The 18717-nt window shown below is 48.1% G+C and overlaps 6 protein-coding genes across 6 annotated transcripts; 3 read left to right on the top strand and 3 right to left on the bottom strand.

The window, feature by feature from the left end:
- Positions 1–855: 855 nt before the first annotated feature.
- On the top strand, positions 856–2734 carry HD556DRAFT_1422848 (NUDIX hydrolase domain-like protein). Its single transcript, XM_041304534.1, has 7 exons — positions 856–995; positions 1053–1647; positions 1701–1813; positions 1861–1957; positions 2010–2153; positions 2206–2293; positions 2352–2734. Exons 1-7 carry the CDS (start codon positions 985–987, stop codon positions 2621–2623), a joined length of 1320 nt encoding a protein of 439 aa, XP_041152851.1. The 5' UTR covers positions 856–984; the 3' UTR covers positions 2624–2734.
- Positions 2735–2963: 229 nt separating this feature from the next.
- HD556DRAFT_137975 (glycoside hydrolase family 18 protein) lies at positions 2964–4646 on the bottom strand. The gene is made up of 3 exons (XM_041303210.1): positions 4199–4646; positions 4000–4145; positions 2964–3936 (listed from the first exon to the last, which is right to left on the bottom strand). The coding sequence occupies exons 1-3, from the start codon at positions 4421–4423 to the stop codon at positions 3063–3065; spliced, it is 1245 nt and encodes a 414-aa protein (XP_041152850.1). The 5' UTR covers positions 4424–4646; the 3' UTR covers positions 2964–3062.
- Positions 4647–4711: 65 nt separating this feature from the next.
- Positions 4712–5591, bottom strand: HD556DRAFT_137844 (CoA-binding protein). The gene is made up of 4 exons (XM_041303153.1): positions 5486–5591; positions 5303–5433; positions 5107–5253; positions 4712–5053 (listed from the first exon to the last, which is right to left on the bottom strand). Exons 2-4 carry the CDS (start codon positions 5396–5398, stop codon positions 4871–4873), a joined length of 426 nt encoding a protein of 141 aa, XP_041152849.1. The 5' UTR covers positions 5399–5433; positions 5486–5591; the 3' UTR covers positions 4712–4870.
- Positions 5592–6642: 1051 nt separating this feature from the next.
- On the top strand, positions 6643–9371 carry HD556DRAFT_1422833 (tryptophan synthase beta subunit-like PLP-dependent enzyme). The gene is made up of 17 exons (XM_041304533.1): positions 6643–7006; positions 7063–7133; positions 7192–7237; positions 7292–7403; positions 7460–7473; positions 7519–7625; positions 7688–7693; positions 7753–7965; positions 8013–8106; positions 8160–8263; positions 8314–8396; positions 8450–8512; positions 8566–8718; positions 8773–8803; positions 8869–8873; positions 8921–9157; positions 9210–9371. The coding sequence occupies exons 1-16, from the start codon at positions 6784–6786 to the stop codon at positions 9009–9011; spliced, it is 1416 nt and encodes a 471-aa protein (XP_041152848.1). The 5' UTR covers positions 6643–6783; the 3' UTR covers positions 9012–9157; positions 9210–9371.
- HD556DRAFT_1249953 (uncharacterized protein) lies at positions 9339–11566 on the bottom strand (the record flags this gene model as incomplete). The annotated part of the gene is made up of 10 exons (XM_041298890.1): positions 9339–9637; positions 9690–9779; positions 9832–9910; positions 9967–10073; positions 10127–10244; positions 10291–10905; positions 10958–11102; positions 11151–11197; positions 11248–11432; positions 11518–11566. 10 exons carry the CDS (start codon positions 11564–11566, stop codon positions 9339–9341), a joined length of 1734 nt encoding a protein of 577 aa, XP_041152847.1.
- Positions 11567–13173: 1607 nt separating this feature from the next.
- HD556DRAFT_1422815 (uncharacterized protein) lies at positions 13174–14455 on the top strand. The gene has a single exon (XM_041304532.1). The coding sequence runs from the start codon at positions 13242–13244 to the stop codon at positions 14319–14321; it is 1080 nt and encodes a 359-aa protein (XP_041152846.1). The 5' UTR covers positions 13174–13241; the 3' UTR covers positions 14322–14455.
- The last annotated feature ends 4262 nt before the right edge of the window (positions 14456–18717 follow it).

Below are 18717 nucleotides of genomic sequence, written 5' to 3'. Positions count from 1 at the left end.
AAACGAATTTCCGTAAAAGGCAGTTTCAAGGCGGACGGCGCACGTAACTTTCATGGATTGAGCGCTGTGTTAAAACGCCTCGGGCAAATTGGATCAAGACATGTCATGGCTGAAGTGACGTGCATTGTTTTGAAGGTTTACAGGGTGAGAGAATGGCTTGCCTCGTGTTTTGAATGTGCATGTGAGCTTTGAGTCGGATTGGAGGAGAACGAGTCAGGGGGACCAGCCAAACAGGGTCACCCACGAGTGTGGCAAACGCGGCATAGCAGCGGTGAATAGCCTGGGTGTCAGGGACATATTGCTCAGCCAACAAGGCACTGTCCGTTCTGATTGGAGTGCCAACCACCAAGCTTTGACTGGTTCATAGGCACAGGAAGCACGGAGAAGAAGCACTCTACTTCGAAATCACCTCGAATCTGGTGGCAAGAAGTGACTCGCATGCATTGTAACCCAAGTATGGGAAGATCAATGTACATTGTACGACCTCATCTTCGGAACATATGCGTGAATTGTGCAGAAAGAAGATAAGATTGGCAAGTACCTGCAACTTAGACACAAAGGACTTGTCCACGCGCTCGCAGTTGCGGAAGCCCGAATAGAACCTATAGTAAGGTTCGATGTGACTCCTGCCATCATGATGGGCGGCCGCCACAGTAGCTTAGCCTAGTTCCGGGGAATGGAAGACTGAAGTTATGGAATGCGGGGTAAATTGACGTTAGCAGGACCACAACAAGGTATTACAATTTTATGGTCTATCGCGGTACTGTGTGTGTCCGTCAAGTTTGTGTGGCCACAGGTTGAGTTGTGTTCTCGAGGGGGGACTCGGAAATAGGGACCCGTGTCCAATCATGATGCCACGCGTGACCCCTGCCGTAACTTCATCCGGGTTAGCTTAGCGAGCATGCAGCACTGGAACTCACGTACTTATATTACTGAAATTTCTTCCATTGTCTAATTGCCTTCCGAGCACTGCACATTGTCAGGATGGCCGAAGCGTCAGTGTCATGATTTACATACATGACGGCATCACTCTGATAGATTTGGTTTGCCAGATTTACGAATTTCCTTGCCGGATCACCTCTCAATCGTCTATCATGGCTGAGGACATCTCATTCATTCCTCAATGCAGTCGTCGTTTCGCCCGCTACGAGGTGGATCTTATTCAATGGGGGCCAGCCACTTATCGCTACTCATACCGGTACACAGAAACGAAGTCTGGCGTTGTTGACCACCGAGGACGTTAGACCCTTGCTCGGTGCCGAACCATTCTTCGGTCAGGGTGAGCAGGAAGGGCAGCATTGCGCATCTGATTCATCTTTTCTCGAGGCTGCCCGAGTCCGTGGTCCATCAATAGTATTCCTTGGTTTGAAAGAGACGGAAAATTCGGGAAATGCTCTCCCATCTTCCGAATTCAAAGATCCCCATTCTGCTGTCGCGAAACTCACTGGAACCCCTTACTTTTCCGCGGATGTCGCAGACCTCGATGAGAGCAAGGTCAATGAAGCCATCGAGAACACCGAGCTTGCAAAGGATGGATCGACACTGACTTTTGTGGAGCCACGCGCAGCGATGTCAAGTCTTGATGCGTATACTGCAGCGATCTTTGCGGAGGCTCGGAGCATGGTAGATTGGAACCAAAGGAACAAGGTACGTGCTAGTATTTGCAGAACGGAAGCCTTGACGGAAATGTGACGATCTAGTTCTGTCCTGCCTGCGGTTCACCAGTATATTCCTTGTGGGCTGGGTGGAAGCTGAGCTGTACATCCCTACTTCCCTGGGCCGATAACACGGACAGGAAACCTTGTCCCTCTGGGTTCGTTCCAATGCTACATGGGAAACAATCACTCATATGACATGAAGGCGAGGGCTGCATAATTTTACTCATCCTCGGACAGATCCCGTCGTAATCATGCTCGTCATCGATGAATCAGGAGAGAAAGTCCTTCTCGGGAGAAATGTTAGCACACCGATCTTTGATCCAAGCTGTCTTCTAACTTAGCCCCAAACAGAAAAAATTCCCCGGTCAATTCTACTCCGCACTTGCTGGCTTCATAGAGCCAGGCGAGTCCTTCGAGGATGCCGTCAAGCGGGAGATGTGGGAGGAAGCTGGAGTGAAAGTCTGGAACGTCCGATATCACTCTGGACAGCCTTGGGTACGTTAACTCTACACGACAGAATTCCAACCTATCAACCCCGGCATTTTAGCCCTATCCAGCCAACTTGATGGTCGGCTATTATGCGACCGCTGATTCTTCTGCGCCAATCCGTATAGATTTAGATAACGAACTCGAAGGTCAGTCGTTTACTGTAGAAACGTCGATGTCGAAGTCTGACTCGGGGATATCCCATAGATGCTCGGTGGTACACCAGAGAGGAAATTCTCGCTGTCTTGAGACATTCTAGTGGAACTCATTTCTCTCGCCGTGACTACAAGAAGATCGCAGAGATCCAAGATGGTCCCGATAACAACCCCGCATCAGCGAAATCAGAACAGTCCGTCGAAGTTAATAACAACGACGAGCCGCCGTTCAGGATACCCGCGCCAACTGCCATCGCAGGCGTTCTCATTCAGCATTGGGCAGAAAAATACCAATTCCAGAAGTGGATGCGAACAGGACTGTAGTTCAATGATCGGCGAATTGAAGTAGAAGAATGACATAGAAGTAGATCTAGAAGTAAGACATATAAATAGATGTGGGATGCACATGGTTCAATCTATTCATTTGGAAGAGAAGGGAGACCGCCACGAAAGGTTACCATTGCAGGGTAGAGTCATCGGAGAACACACTGAGATTGGGAAATATTTACAATACGAGTTTCGAATGGGAATCAAGAACTCACTAAAGAATAAATCTATAAACTAACTACTCAAACTGTAAGGTGACTGTAACTATGTAACGAAAGATGCAGCGGCAGTCGCGTACTGAACAAAGGGAAAGTCATTTCAGACAACTAATACTGGCAAAGACCGTGATTGCGATAAAGTATGAAACGAACGTAGTAATCCATGTCAACGAATGTGATCCGGCACCGTAGTTCCAGACAATAAAGTGAGTAGTGGTCTAAGAACACCCCGAAGCATCGATAATAGAGTCGAGGAGCATATCTTTGTAATCGCCGCCCGCCTCCCACATCGCGAAACCGCGCAACTTGGTGTCCTTGATGTATTTGCCCTTGGCAGCAAACGATTGGACGTTGTCGAAGGAGATCATGACTTGTGAGGTCTCGTTGTACACATACGGCTGTACAAGCAATGAAATGAGCGCTCTGCATTTAGGGTGGAAGAACATATTTACCGTCTGACTGCAAGTGTCATATCTGTAGTAGATACCATCAGCAGGCACGCCTTCTTTGGTCAGGAAACCGTTGTCAATGACGCCCCAGAAATTGAAAATGCCACCTTGGGCCTCATAAACGCCACAGACGTCAACAGAGCCAGTGTTATCCCATGAATCACCCAAGGGCTGGTTGGATGCATTATAGGCGGGGTATACAACCAGCTTCTTCGTGTGGGACTCGAATGCCTCAGAGGGAGGAACGCTGAATGAGTGACCGTAGGCAGCAACACCGAGTACGATCTGGTTGACTGGCATCCCTGCGTCCGTCCAAGCCTTGACTGCAGAAACTGCAGAACCCTGTTTGGATGCGGCGCAGGAGTCATTCAACGGTGCGTTAGGCCCCACAGTCGGGAACCAAGAACCCCAAACGTCGTAATTCATCACTGCGACGTAATCGAGGACTTTCGCAAACCCAGTGGCGTCTGTCAAAGGGTGTCCAGCAGCATTGAAGAAGGGTCCCAGTCCTACGGCGGCTGAGAGGGTGAGCTTTTTCGCTTTTGGGTTTTGGCGAAGCTCTTGGAGGAATGCGAGGAAGTTTGCCGTGTCGTTCACGCTGATGGTGTTACAGCCGATTCCCTGATCGTTCGGGGACTCCCAGCTGTTGGCAATCAAGGACGACTTGGGTCAGCGTGTGATACCGGGGTTATAGGAATCAACCTACTCGAATTGTACGCCATCGAGGTCGTACTTTGAAGCAAAATCTACCACAGTTCGGACAAACGCCGTCCGGTTTTTGGCAGTGGCAAGGTTAGAAGAGAACCAAATACTCCCAGTCCAGCCTCCGACAGCAATATGGGCCTCGACACCCTGCGCGTGGGTTAGATATTAATTGCAGGAGCGACAAATTCTTATTTGCTCACATGTGCATGGGCCTCAGAGACGAATTTAGGGAGCAACTCGCCATCAGAGTCTGTCAGGCTCAGACTAGTGACGTCACGGGTTGTTTCTCTAAGAGAAATAAACATGATTGCGTCAACTGAAGCCATTTGTGTTTGCGCCAATACAGGTAGCTCACGCAAATGAGTAGTACAGCGTGTTGTACTTGTTCCAGCTAACTGAAGAGAGCGGGAATCCTTCAGTCGCATGCCATCCGCCGTACCAAGTTGCGACGACGGGCTTAGTGGAACGGGCGGCAATGGAACGGGCGTCAAGCGAGCTGGCGCTTACATTAATATTGGTCAGCGCAAGAAGAGATAAAAAGAAGGTGGATAGCATGACGAGGGAACTCGATAGCCTGAGAATGATTGTGACCGCGGAGACAACTTCTTATAGCTTTGCCATCATCTTGATTTATTGGCTCGTTCGGAAATTTACGTGGTTGCAACTGTGCAGTCGGACTGCCCCGCGGGTGGATGATCTTGCGGTATGAGTGACTTGGACTCTAGTACTATGGAAGCGGCCACCTGATCGGACTTGCCGGTGATCGTAGATCATGAGCCCGTGCGATGATCTGCCAGGATGCGGAAAAGGGTAACTTCATAGGGCAATATTAATGATAGTTCATTCATGACCATATCAGATCAATCCGAATCTCATAACATTGACTGTAAGGCCCCGTCACCATCTCTCAGTATACATTCCCCTTCGAAAAGTACACGGTCAGACATCCCGTTGTCTTTGATATACTGGACGCAAGCAACATCAGTTGCTCCTGGCTGGCACCAGACAGCGGGAATCGAAAGTTCCTCAATCTGTTTGAGCAGATTGATAGTGATCTTGCCAAAGACGGATTCAGTAGCGACGCTGAACGTGGCAACATACTACTGACCTTGGCAGGCGTTATGATGCTCACTGACGTTTCGGTCGGGTTCGGAAGGTCAGTTAAAGCCCGTATGGTCTTTATACCCTCCAACTCGTCATTCGACGGGTGGACCGGGGTTACTGGCCTGTTCCGTTGGATATACCATTGCAGAACCTATAAACAATATTGTCATGTCTACGACAAATGTTGAAATAAGGAGTACCTTTGTGCCGAACTTTGACCGATCTGTAGAGGCTCCGACCACAGCATAGTGCGAAAATGACAAAAAGAGCTTTTGCTTTTGAATGGTGCTTGCCATGATGTTGAGAAAGAAAGCTTAGATGGCTAAAGTCACTGTGTGAGACTGTGAGTAACGTGTGTCTTCCACTGCTCGACAAGGAAATACATTATCCATTTATAGCCGTTGTGACGCATGCATGCAGATAGTTGGCTTTCATTTCGTGCTTATTGCTTGAACGTTCTGAACTCTTGTAGGAGCTGAAAATTCACAGTATAACAAAGAAGGAACAGTCGCCTTGCTTATATATTCGGTCCCTAGGGGAGACTAATACACGCAGCAGGACGTGTAAAATATACCAACAGCCTTGAATAGCATTGATCCCTACTCATTCCTGCAAAGACAATTAAATCAGAGGAATAGGGATACGGCGTATATAGAAATAAACATTTTACCCTAATATTTACCCAGTCACCGATGATTAAATGGCCGCGGCAGAGACACGAGGAAATTGCGAAGGTCGTGTGCATCATATTGCTGGCGGTATTTCGTTGTAGTGTGCTACGACCACGGAATGACCCACTGCCGAAACTTTGAAAGCAATGGTTGCTAAAGGCGCGGGACATACGGAAAGACCGGACGATATACGAGGTGGGCGATTCCGAGCAAAGCATTCCATATTATCTATCAAATAAGAAGATTCGGCGAGGAGGGATGCAAGGTATACACGTTGTAACGCTTCCGGGTTTGTCAATTCCTGTGGGACGAGCTTGAGCAAGGTAGAAACGGGACAGAGAGGTGCGCGTACTACATATCATGGGTTGCGAGCAGAGAAAAAAGAACCTCACACAACTAGATCTATGAACAGTCACTGAACCCGGTTTACGAGGTTATTTTTTATTCTTCCCGTTGAAGTCAGCTTGATGCAGAGCCGTGAGAGTGTCGCGCACGGACCAGGTCGAAAAGATATATAAACCTTGCGTGCAAATGATGAATTCCTTAGAACATACTCAGCTAGGATCTATTTTATAGAAACTAACTCGAGTCTCGCATGTTTACACATGCCACATTCTTCAAATCCACTCGATGACACCCGCGCTCTCTCGTTCGACAGAGAACATAGCTTCGCGTTTACGTGGGGTTTCGAGGACGTTTGGTTCTGTCCTTCGTGCGACTGCTTGCAGTTCAGCGAAACGGAGCCAGCGAGTCGAGCGTCTGTCTGATGGATTTCTATTTGTATCATACCAGTTTTGTCTACAATACAAATTTATTTGAATTCATGCATGTTTGGGATATCAAAATTCGAAGACTTGTTGGAGAAATGCATTACATATCTCAATCGTCCTTCGGAGAACGTTTGAAAACGCAGTGATACCACGCAAATACCAGGTGTTACAGTTCGCGTGGCGAGTACAGTCAATTATAAGTTTGAGAACGTATTTCAAGGGCTTCGCTCATTTCATGCCATGAAACTTTTCGAATTGACTTTACCTCCCTGGTATTCCAACGCAGTTGTCCGTCATATTACGTTCGGCATCCTCATCGGGTTTACTTTGTCTGTAACATCGACGTCCATATCATCATACTGGCGCTCCCGACGACGTCAAAGCATTTCCCAGGAGCGACACAAGTCTCGACCAATTGAATTGAGAAGCAATGAAGTTGTATACGGTGTCACTGGGTTGATAGGTATGTCTCTTGGCCGTTTGACCGTCCTTCGACAACATCGAACTTTGAACGTCCAGGAAATACCCCTTTGGTGAGGATCGACTCATTGAGTGATGCTTTGGGAGTCGAGATTCTGGGAAAGGCAGAGGTATGTGTCGAGCTAGAACATACCCCTTCGATGTTTCTAACTTTACGGCAATTTATAGTTTCTGAACCCTGGAGGGAGTGTCAAGGACCGAGTTGCTCTGCGCAGTGAGTTTGTTGCGCAGCAATCGACCTAAATCTCAATATCTGACGGACATCAAGTAATCGAGGATGCAGAACAACGAGGCTTGCTGCACCCTCACACTGGATCCCGCATCTTTGAAGGCACTGTTGGATCCACTGGCATCTCAATAGCGACGATAGCCAAGGCAAGGCAAGTGACCCTAGTTCTGGTGCGAGAACGTCGCGTCTAATAACATGATGTTGTAGGGGATATGATACAAGTAGGAAAATTCCTCGAGCTTTTGAACCCAACTCACGTTTCTTAGCAATTATCATGCCGGATGATGTTGCCCTGGAGAAGGTTAATGCGTTACAAGCCCTTGGAGCTGATGTTCAACGTGTTCGTCCTGCGAGCATCGTTGACAAAAAGCAGGTGCGAGCTCATGTCGTGGTCACCATTACATATATTGACTAGAATCCGCATGATTATCGTAGTATGTGGTAAGCAATTTCTTTGTCGAGGAAAGTCACGCAATGAACATTCACAAATTTGCAAAAAGAATATCGCTAGGCGAGCAGCCATCGAATTCGGACGATCAGATATAGGGAAAGGCTTAGAGAACGCCCATAAAAGCCACGAGCTCCACACAGGTTCTGCATCTGTAGTGGTCACGACTACATCGTCGCACGTTAATGCAGAAGGCAGTACCGATGACCCACTGGATGAAGATCTGCTAAGCAAACCAAGGGGTTTCTTTGCCGACCAATTCGAGGTGATCACCTTGATAAATAAATGCCAACTAAACTCACATATACATAGAATCGCAGTAATTTCGAAGCCCATTACGACGGGACTGGTCCAGAAATCTGGCGTCAAACTAATAGTCATGTCGATGCATTTGTATCTGGAGCAGGTGCGCGTATATCATTTTCAAGTTGTCCAGTTTTTTAATACTATACGAACTAGGAACGGGCGGAACGATCGCAGGCATTGGACGATTCCTCAAATCGATGGATGAGGAGGTGCAGGTCGTCCTAGCGGACCCAGAAGGCAGCGGGCTTTATAACAAGGTCGAAGCTTGTCTTTGTCAGCTGCCCGATTTTCTCTCATACATTTTCAGGTCAAGCATGGCGTATTATACGACCGCAGAGAAGCCGAAGGAACAAAACGAAGGCATCAAGTTGACACAGTAGTCGAGGGAATGTGTGTATACAAGCACCATTTTTCATTTCCCCTTCTGACCTGTCTATCTCCAGAGGAATCAACCGGATGACAAACAACATCGACCTTGGGATACCGATCATAGATGACGCGTTCCGGTGCGTTGAACATTTCATCTCCAAGCTCAACAGAAGCTCATTGATGATGGCAGGATAACTGACGTGGAAGCGGTTGCCATGTCCCGATACCTCGTTCAAAACGATGGCCTATTTCTGGGCTCCAGCAGCGCCTGCAATCTGGTTGCATGCATCAAATTCGTAAAGAAAAGGGGATGGCGGGACGGTCAAACACTTGTCACGATCTTGTAGGTTTCCCTGGACACCCGCGGAATGAATGATGTGATTCACTGTCTTCCCAGATGTGACTCTGGCAACAGACATTACTCCAAGGTGAGTGTATGGTATCTGGCAAGACAGAATGCTCGCTAATGCATTTATGCTTGGGTTGCTGTCAGTTCTGGTAAGAAAACGTCTTGTTTGGTTGGAAAAATGTTGACATCTGTGTAGGAACGATGATTACTTGCGTAAAGCTAACATTCCGGTCGACCGCAGTATCATTGACGATCTAATCGCCCAACCAGCTGGTTCTGGAGTCTAAAATCTCAATAATGAATCCATAAGTTGCATGTAGTAAATAATGTATGCGAGTGCTATGGTACAAATGCTACTTGATAAAGCAAACGGCGGGGTAAAGATAGCAGGGACGTCAAATTGAAGGCCAGAGTGGGGCAGATATGCTAGGTGGTGAGTGGTTGGGCATTGGTCTGTGACCAAATCCGTTTTGACTAATGGACAGATTCCCTGTTGCGGGAGGATGTGGTGAAATGCGTGGAGTCTCCTTCGATGGAGATACGCTCAGTGATGTGTGGGAGATGCCGTTTACACTAGAGAATCTTGTTAGTATACAGCTTATAGGAGAGAAAAATTACACGTACGAGGTATCCTGAGCGGCAGCTGGAGCAGGAGGCGGGTCCGGTGTGATTTTGAGGAAACCGGCCTGCACCAAGAAGTCCCAAACTCGACTCGTCTTATTTACATCAATCTTGACAAGATCTCGCGCTTCCCTGCGGCGAAGCTTGCCTCCACGACGAGCGTACTCCCGGACGAGGGTCTCCTTGATGACGAGATATGGTTTGGGTAAGATTCGGAGTTGCGAGCAGAGGGTCTGCTCGGCTGGGGTAAGTAAATGCAAGGATGGGCTATTGGCAAGATTGAGAGGGGCAGCTAGATAGTAAAGTGAGCCATTGTATCATGCTTTCGGATGGAATAAACGAACGTGGTCTGCGGATCGGGGGACCCGTTCCAGCAGGAGTCCCAAGTTTGGGAGTTGGATCTCTCTCGTGACTTTTGCGACCTTCTGAATCTCCTGCAATAGTGTCAGTAAAGAACGTAAACAGGGAAAATGAAGAATAACATACTCGCACTGCCTGATGCACGGAGCTGTGCCAGACGTTCCGAAGAATAATAGTCGCGAGATAAATTTGCTTTCGCTTGAGTCTAACCGTACAGGTAAGCTGCATGACTTGGAAAAACAATTATAGGACATTTCTTACCCTGCGAATGGAATCGAGTTCGAACTTATCGATATCGGCCGGAGTGGTAAGCCCCATTCGCCGATAATGCTGCAGATCTTGTATTCTCTTTCTTAGCATGGCTTCGTCTGTTGCAGCGACATCGTCAGCGCCTTTCCACTACAATGTTAGAAGTTCTTACAGAGAATATCAGCTGTGAAAACTTCGAAATCCTCAGCAGTCTGAAGTCGAGCAAACGGTCGGAGCCGCTGAACAATGTCCTTTTCTTCTTTCGGACGCTTCTTTTCAGCAGCTTGCATCTGAAAAAGAATTGAGTTTATGACGTGCGTGCACACATTGACATACCTTCTTGTATTCCAAGAGACCTCGTTCATACATGATGGCTTTGGCCTCTCGTCGCTTGTCGAGACGCTGATTGTACATCTCCAACAGTGTCAGCTTAAAGGCGAGTGATTCTTCCGTCTCATAAGGAGGAGGCAGTGTCGCTTCTTCCGCATTTGCATCGTCCTCCGTTGAAGCCTGCTGTTCGCTAGACGGTTCCTCTGACTTGACACGCGAATCGCCGTTCATTGGAATATGTCCGTTGCCATTCATAATGCCATTGACACCATTCACAGGTGGCTGACTGCTGTTCCTGGAACCGGCAACAGTTTTGCGTTCTTCCTGCATCCGTGCCCTGGCGCGGACATCCGCGTCATTCTCATCTTCTATAATCTGATCACCGCCCCATGTATGGCAAACTCCGAATTCTAGATCCTTCACAAGATCCTCCGCTTCATTATCGAGCTCATGTTCGAACTCGAGCCTACCAGGGAGGAAAGTGGCAATTTCGTGTACCCCGGGGGCAGAGGTTGGGGCTACCTTGGGTGGTGGAGGTAGAGAAGTGGTCATGGTTGACATTCGCCTGCGCTTGCGAGCCTGGAATTCATCTGGATCAATATTGAATTCGACATCCATCCGCTGTAATACAATTCACTCAGTGAAGGGACAGGTTTGAATGATATGAACGTACAGGAAGTGGCCAATCGGAGGAATCGACATATATGCTGTTGTAGTGTTCTTCTACATCTTCCTTTGTGCGAGTACCAATGTGTTCTGCGATCATCTGCCAATTTCCAAGGCCTTCCTGAGATATTCCCTCGATAAGTAAGAGCTCCCTATAAATACATTTCAGATGAAGTGATGACTCCGATGAGGTAACTTACTCATCTGCTCCCCAGTCAGCAGAGAAAATTGGATAAGAATGGAGTTCCTAACATGCCAATCAATATAGGACATACGTCAAGTGCAAAATCGTCGTACAATGACTCGGTATGCATGACCTGCTTTGTGTTTGGCGAACTCTTTGCCAGCGCAAAAGCAGGTGGGGCAGATATCCACGCCATCTCCCGGTTCACAGACAGGATCGGCGCACTTGATACGAGCAGAATGGGTCAAGTCGCATTGACAGCAATCACATTGAATCTGCAAGCCTGGCTCGTTTACAGCTGCACAGTTTACGTAAATGAAGCGTGAGAAAGATATTCCACGGAGCAGAAGATACCATTGGAATGGGTGGAAGAAACCACATACTTTGGATTTCATCCGGTTGGTGTTGTCGCTTTCTATGGGAGACAGTCATCCCAGAAAAAATGGACGGGCAAGCTCAAGGTACCCGGGCCGGAGCTCGAAAGACGATAGAGCTTTGAGCCCACGATCTGAAACAGGTTAGCGCAAACATAATCGTATGATCGCGAGAGAACGTACAGAGAAGTTGTATATCAACTCTCTGCCAAAAGCGAAGGTAATACACGTCGTCGACAATAGAAGTGATAGAATGCGCTGGTCGCTGTGCGACGCGGAGTGACCGGTGACCGCCGGAGTTCTGCAATGTCGAGAGACAATCCCAGCAGGGTGCTTGTTGTGAGGCCAAAAGTGCTGGTTTAGAATACGGAATCGAATGATGTACAAGGTCTCGGCAACGTGCTGACTGGCGCCAATGCCAGAGACGAGGAGGAGAGTATTTACATATATTTGGCCTCCCCGCCCTATCCAAAAGCGGATTACGAGCTGATTCAGCTGTCTATCAAGTAAGGATTTTAACCCTCTTTGACCACACCACAGCGACAATATTCAATCTACAATATTGCGGCGCATATCTGAATGTCGACAGCCTCTAGTTCACAATCTAGAAGAAGTCCACGCCACAATAATCAATTCAGGCTCTGAAATGACTCGGAATGCCGACTTCCAGCTTACAATGTCAAGGCAGTAATCTAGCAGAACACACGGTACGACACCTTCATTGAATGATTTACTTGTCAAGGACACCATAAATATTGAACATACTATGCATTCTAGTGGCCTGTAAATGCACAAAGTTATATATATCAGAGCTCAAGTATAACCTTGTTCTTCCAACACACGTCATGACTCATCATCATTTTCTCGGCTCTCAGAATATGATTTGGATGGACATAACCAATGATGAATCAGTTGCGGACTCACGGTAATCTTATTTTAGAGATATCTGCTTCAGCATTGACGTCAGTATGTCATGGTAGAAAACGTGTTCTTATGAAGCTCCCTTGTGGTATCATCTGTCCAGGTAGCAACTACATGTTCTACTTTCTTGAAGCTATCTGCATGTTTCAATGTCATGGAATGAACAAGCTGAGTTTATTGCCTTGCTCAATGACCTCATCAACAGCAGAATTTTCGCGGCTCTCCTCTTGGACCTCTTTCAACATTGTACAAGGTGTATTTAAGAGTCCATGGCCACCGTGATATCATGGGCTATCGGCCCATCCTCTGCATGCAGTGCGTCTGTGTACCTTCTTTTCTAGGACTAACGATCACCTATTGCACGAGATATGAGCCACATCAGTCTAGCCACCTCCACTAAGTCTTATCGCGAGTCCACAATCACGAGCTCTCGAGAAACATCGAACACGTCGCGCGATGCATTCATTTGGCCTGTGGCAGATAGTTTGTCAGTTGTTGCACATTGTGCCTTTGTAATACAATGGGGCGCCATCAATTTTAGGTGGGTAATCAAAGCATCCGCTAATGCCTGCATCGGTTGTGGACTTTGAAGAATGGATTTGAGGTTGTGGATGTGGATGACCATGGTGCGTCCACAATTGCCCAGCTCATATATATTGCAACGCAGATTGGCCACTTTCACAGTCAACCTCTCACAATCTTTGCAACTCTCCATCCTTTTTTTCGAATATCGACCATGAATTCTTTCAAGAAATTGTTCCAAAAGTGAGTCGACCGTTTTCAGGTTCCACTTGTTAGTATAATAGTAACCAATGCCCCTCAGGTCCCACGACGACAAGACGCCCTCGCTTAAGCACTCCAAATCGATGGCATATGGACTGTCTTCACAAGGGAGCACGCGTGACCCTCGCGCTGATCCTGTAAAACCCACGTACCGTGGTAAGACTCCCCTCAAAACTTCAGACATCGTCTACATCGAGCAAGCTCCGGGGGTATTGGACATCCGTCGCGCGCAAGATCTCCGAGACCTTACACCACCTCGTGCCCACTTTGACACGTACGCGGACTTGTTAGACCAGTTTCCCAATCCCCCACCACCACCTCCGAGGCCCCCTCGCAGCGCCTTAAGAACGACTTCATTGAACTCAAAGAATAGTAGGCCCCAACTTCCCCTGCAGAACTGCAACACAAGCTATCAGCATGTCGCAGGCAGACAACGAACGATTCAGCGGCGTCCTTCAGTCGCGTGCTTTTCGCGGCCCACCGCCACTGCCTACTCTTCCCTTGTCCGCAAACAGCAGCATGAGACCACCGATGATCAAGCTGTCGCGAGTGTGCTGCAAACAGCTGACGACCAGGTTTGCGTAGCGGTGAGCGGTAGACAGGCGGATTATGTACGCGTCAACTCGAGCGCTGGTCGCTCGCACACCTCTGTTCCTGTTCCCCCCGCTTGCCCCATTCATACCACCCACTCCCAGCATCCACCCATCTCGCATTCTGCATACAGCTCGCATACAAACCTGCGGCGGGTTCCATCTCGCATCACCATTCCACGCATTGCTGCTCCTGATCATGGACGGTCTTACAGGCCTCACAATGATTATCGTGATTTTTTGCAAGAGCAGGACCCGAACGTCATCAGTGCGATGATCAACAGTTATCCGAAAGCTCCTCTCGACGACCCTTCGCAAGAGCCTATCCTGTTTGACATGGAGGATCCAAGCGACTTCAGGAAGACACTTAGTTACTTCATTTATTTGGCGCTAGCACAGGGTTGTCCCCTCGATGCACGCGCTGATGGCTCTTACCACCGCATCATGAACGCGGGTGATCCAACTGGCATCGCGCCGGAAGTTGGCGCTGATTGGTCTCAGCAGGTGAGAAATCGCTGAATCTGTGCAGAAGAAGGTTGGTTTGTAAAGATAGAGTCTATGCGCTGTTCCACTTATGTATGTATGTTGTATATTATTATGATTATGCATATAGATATGAACTATGAAAATGAATCTACTTGCTATTTAAATCCATGGATAGCTTGCGTACTACGATGGGGTGGTGTTTTTCGAGTGCAATCAATCTTAACACCATCCGGCAGAAAAGTTAAAGCCTGAGCCCTGTGCTAGCCTGAATGCACTGAGCTAGCCTCCTATCACCAAAAATGCTTACGCGAGGTATGGTCGTCTGTCAGAGACGATGAATCAAGGAGATGCGCAAACCTTCTTTGCTTGAAGATGGCATTGATATACGATGTGGAATCTATATATGTCGGTGCCGCACAAGACCAAAGTATCGTAGTATTCACGTATTTACTCATATATGTCATGCTTTCAAGTCAATGTCATATTATGGAATACTATCTCCTGAAAGATAAGCTCAAAGGTCCCCCTGCAATATGCACTGCGCAGGCAATGTAAATTTGTGCAGAAGCAGCCACACTAACCGACCCAGAACTCGTACTGCACCATCAACTTGAACATTCGACCACGGCACCAAAGCTCAAGTGAAAGCATAATTCACTTTCACGATGCGCTGCCGCTCTGGCCAAAATTGCATTTCTGAATCTGATGCTAAATGACACAGCGTAAGGGTCAGTCATATTGCTGAATCCTGGGTGCAAAAAAACTACTCGTACTCACATGATTTATGCATTTCATGCCCGCGCAACATCGTTTGTCCCGGGTGCATTTCCCATGTTGGTTGACGCATGCCATGCACTGACAGCCATAGATCATGATGTCAAAGCAACGATAACGGCGAGGATTATCATGCAAGATGACAAATCTGCTAGGGTATGTCTCCCTGAGGATGAGGGGATACAGTAGGAAGACGACTTGCTTGTATATCCTGAGTGTAAAAATGAAGGATTCAGGAGTTCCGATCGGTTTGGAAGAATGGTTATCGCTGTCGAATGACACGAATTTAGGCAGAACCTAACGATCAGTAATGGCTTGACTGGAATGAATGGCGAACGTTGTATGTCAGAGAGCAGATAGTGCATTAATGTCCGCCGATGCTCCGTCATGTGCAGTTTGAACTCGTAAGACTTTATCCTCAACGGAATCACCGTCTTGAATTGGGCAATGAGCAAACTGTCGTACAAAAAACGTAGCTAGGGTGACTCGAATGTCGTATGGACGAGTGAGTACGTGGATTGTTTCGCGTTCTTGGATACATGGTGGCGTGGATAAATTTAGACGGTATATGTGGAGTTCTTAGGCCTGCGCACCAGTGTTCCAGATAGTCGATGGTCGCGCGGAGATTGGAATAACCAAGCGACAAGTGATCGCCAACCAAAACCTGAAACACTGGTAATCAGAGAATGAGCTGCAGACGTCCTCCAGTGTGACACATGTGCGAGTCTAAAATGGTATTAGTTGATATTAGGCTACGCTGAACTTCCAGCCTCCTATAGGCTATATGGACAACTCGCCCGCTGTGTGAACTTGACAGGCAATTTAGGATGCGAGAAGTCACTGGTGGTATAGCGAAAGATACATTACAACAAGATAATAAAACAGAGGAACTAGATATCAAGATCGTTGATGTGCTGCATCCATTAATGACAGCCATCGGTGGAAGGAGATGCACAGCAAAGGAACAACATAACACGAGCCCACCATGCAGGGTTCTTTGTGAGTGTCCCTTTGTCACTAGCTCGTGCCGGCCGCCAAGCAACATACACTGCCTGTAGATAAAACATGTGAGACCAGCTATTGATAACACATCTAAAAAAAGACGTACCTTCTTGTCATCCAGCGCAGGAACATCGACAACAGGAGGACTGCGACGAGATGAGGTACTAGGTCTTGGGCATTGATGAGGTTCTTTTGGTTCATCGATGTTGGGTGGCAAACGACGGAGAAGGGAGGGAAGGTGAACGAGAGGGGCACGTGGACGTGATCCCAAGGAGGGCAACTGACAATATAGAAGTCAGAGCAAGCGGGGAGATATAAGACGGTGGTGCCGCACAGGGCTATGGTCTTGCACTTTATCGAAAAATCCTGATGACACTTGACGTGGGGGTGGACGATTGGCGATGGCGGGACGTCGTTTAGCATTAGCCTGGAATGCTGATGTCACAATCAATATCAAGGGCAGAAAAAGACACAACTTACACCTGATAACGACTTATATGAATGGGACATTAGCGTGTTTCATTCTTGAAAAGCCAGGAGATGATACATACTTTCTTTTTGAGTTCAGATTTTTGTGCCTGATAGCCATTGGGAATGAGATAGCGAGTGGGAGTCAAGTTAGCACTCACATCAGGTATAAACAGGAGATCTTCTAGGCCAGCTGTTTTGAGGATGGCGTGAATGTCCCACACGTATGCGTTTTCGTCATCGCAACCTGTGGATAGCAGCTTTCCATCAGCGGAAAAGGCCGCACACTGGACGTCCTTTTCGTGTTGGAGAGGTGATCCGACTTGGAGGTGTGTGTCAAGATTCCAGAGACGTGCTGTTCCGTCCCATGATGTGCTCGCAAGGAGGCGGTCGTTCTGCAACAAAGTGATGGACTTGACACCCTGCGTGTGACCTTCGAGAACGGCGCTCTGCTGCCATGTGGCAGTGTCGAATATCCTAATCGAGCCATTTCTCGAACCAGAAATAAGTTTCTCGTTCGATGTCCAGGTTAAGCTCCAAACTGGTAGATGAAGTTTGATTGTGGAGAGCCATTTGCCTGTCTCTGCGTCCCAAATTCTGATTCCATCGCGTCCGCAGGTCGCGATCATTGTTGCCTCTGGCGAGTAACTCACCGCGTTCACGTGCTGGTGCCCTGTCTCTATTGGATTCAAACCCTGGATGGGTCCGCCGCTCTCCACATCCCACACTCTTACCGTCCCATCGAAGGATCCGCTCACCACCTGCTCACCATTTGGACTCCAGCACACTGACTCCACAGCTTGAGTGTGCTCTTTCCATTTGACGACAACCCTCCCCGTCCCGACATCCCACAATCTCACTGTCCCGTCATTGCTCCCGCTGGCAACAGTCCTGCCATTTGGAGACAATGCCATGGCCCATACTGGTGCATCATCCCCTTCATCTCGCCACTCGTCACCTATCTGTGCACCACTCTCTAGGTCCCATAGTCGAAGTGAGCCGTCACCCGAACATGTAATAATGCGATGCCCGTCCGGGAGGTGCGCAACACCAAATACGTACTTGGTATGGCCTCGCATTGTCTTGAAGGGAGTTAATTCTGACGTTTCATTTATCTCCGAAGCAGGAGATGACATGACGGGCGCTCGAGGATCTCAATCAAGGAATCGTGGTCTACGCCTATATGTACGAGAGCAGCTTGCTGGATCTTTGGGTTATCGTTATCTTGCGGAGATATTGATTGTAGGTGAGTTCACTGGCCTACTTGCTTTGACCTCAACTCCTCTCGACAGACGAGCACAAGACATTACTCACGGTCTAATTTATCGAAGGAAATCGATCCTGACGGCCTCGGGACGGGTGTATGTTTGCTATCGGATCTGTACGACGATACATAATACCAGTCAGCGAGCAGGCTTATAGCTTTTTCTATATCTACCTTTCTGGAGAAACCGTATCATTCACAGCTCAGAGGACCTTGACACAGATGAACACCATTGACAAACGAGAGGTGCAGATTGAATATTTATGATTGATACAGCGAAAGTTTGGAACTCAAGGGGTTGTCTGAGAGGTCATTCGAGTTGTTGACTAAGGTGCGTGTTCCATTTGATATCTTCGTCCCCACAGGTTCACAACCTGTGCAGATGAAGCGCCCAGGCACGATACCGTCATGTGCATTTTCCAACTTGGTGACTCGTGTCAACATTTGACAGAGTGCCGTACTTCATTTCCGCGTCCTGCAGCCTGAGCAAGGTGCCGGAAAACGGAGCCTGCGGAAGTTTCCGGCACCACGCGTCCAGCTGAGCGCAGCCGTTTTCCTTTCTCCTCCCGGCCACCCAACTACATACATCTCCTCAACGTATCGCTCAAACTCCCTTACGCTCTTTCTCGCTCCGGACTTCATTCTTTTGCCCCCACCCACCTCTTCCTTAGTATTCCGTTAAAAACAATAGTTTTATTCATATCCATTCAAGTACATGCTATCATTTACTAGAAACAATACAAGGTCCATCTGTGACACGTCCGAATTCGCGACCAGTTGTCCCGCCCTCCCAGCGGCTCCAGCTCGCTTCCCACCCCGAGCTACGCTCGGACCAGCCCAACCACCATAAGGTCGTGTCACCGAAATCGCAGCGAACCCAGCACAGATGAAGCTGGAAGTCTATTTCAAACTATACTCAGG

The sequence above is a fragment of the Suillus plorans genome (genome assembly GCF_016647745.1).
Source record: "Suillus plorans strain S12 chromosome Unknown HD556scaffold_112, whole genome shotgun sequence".
NCBI classification, from domain to species: Eukaryota; Fungi; Basidiomycota; class Agaricomycetes; order Boletales; family Suillaceae; genus Suillus; species Suillus plorans.
Note: the sequence above shows the minus strand (reverse complement) of the source record. Positions and strands in the feature narration are given on the sequence as shown.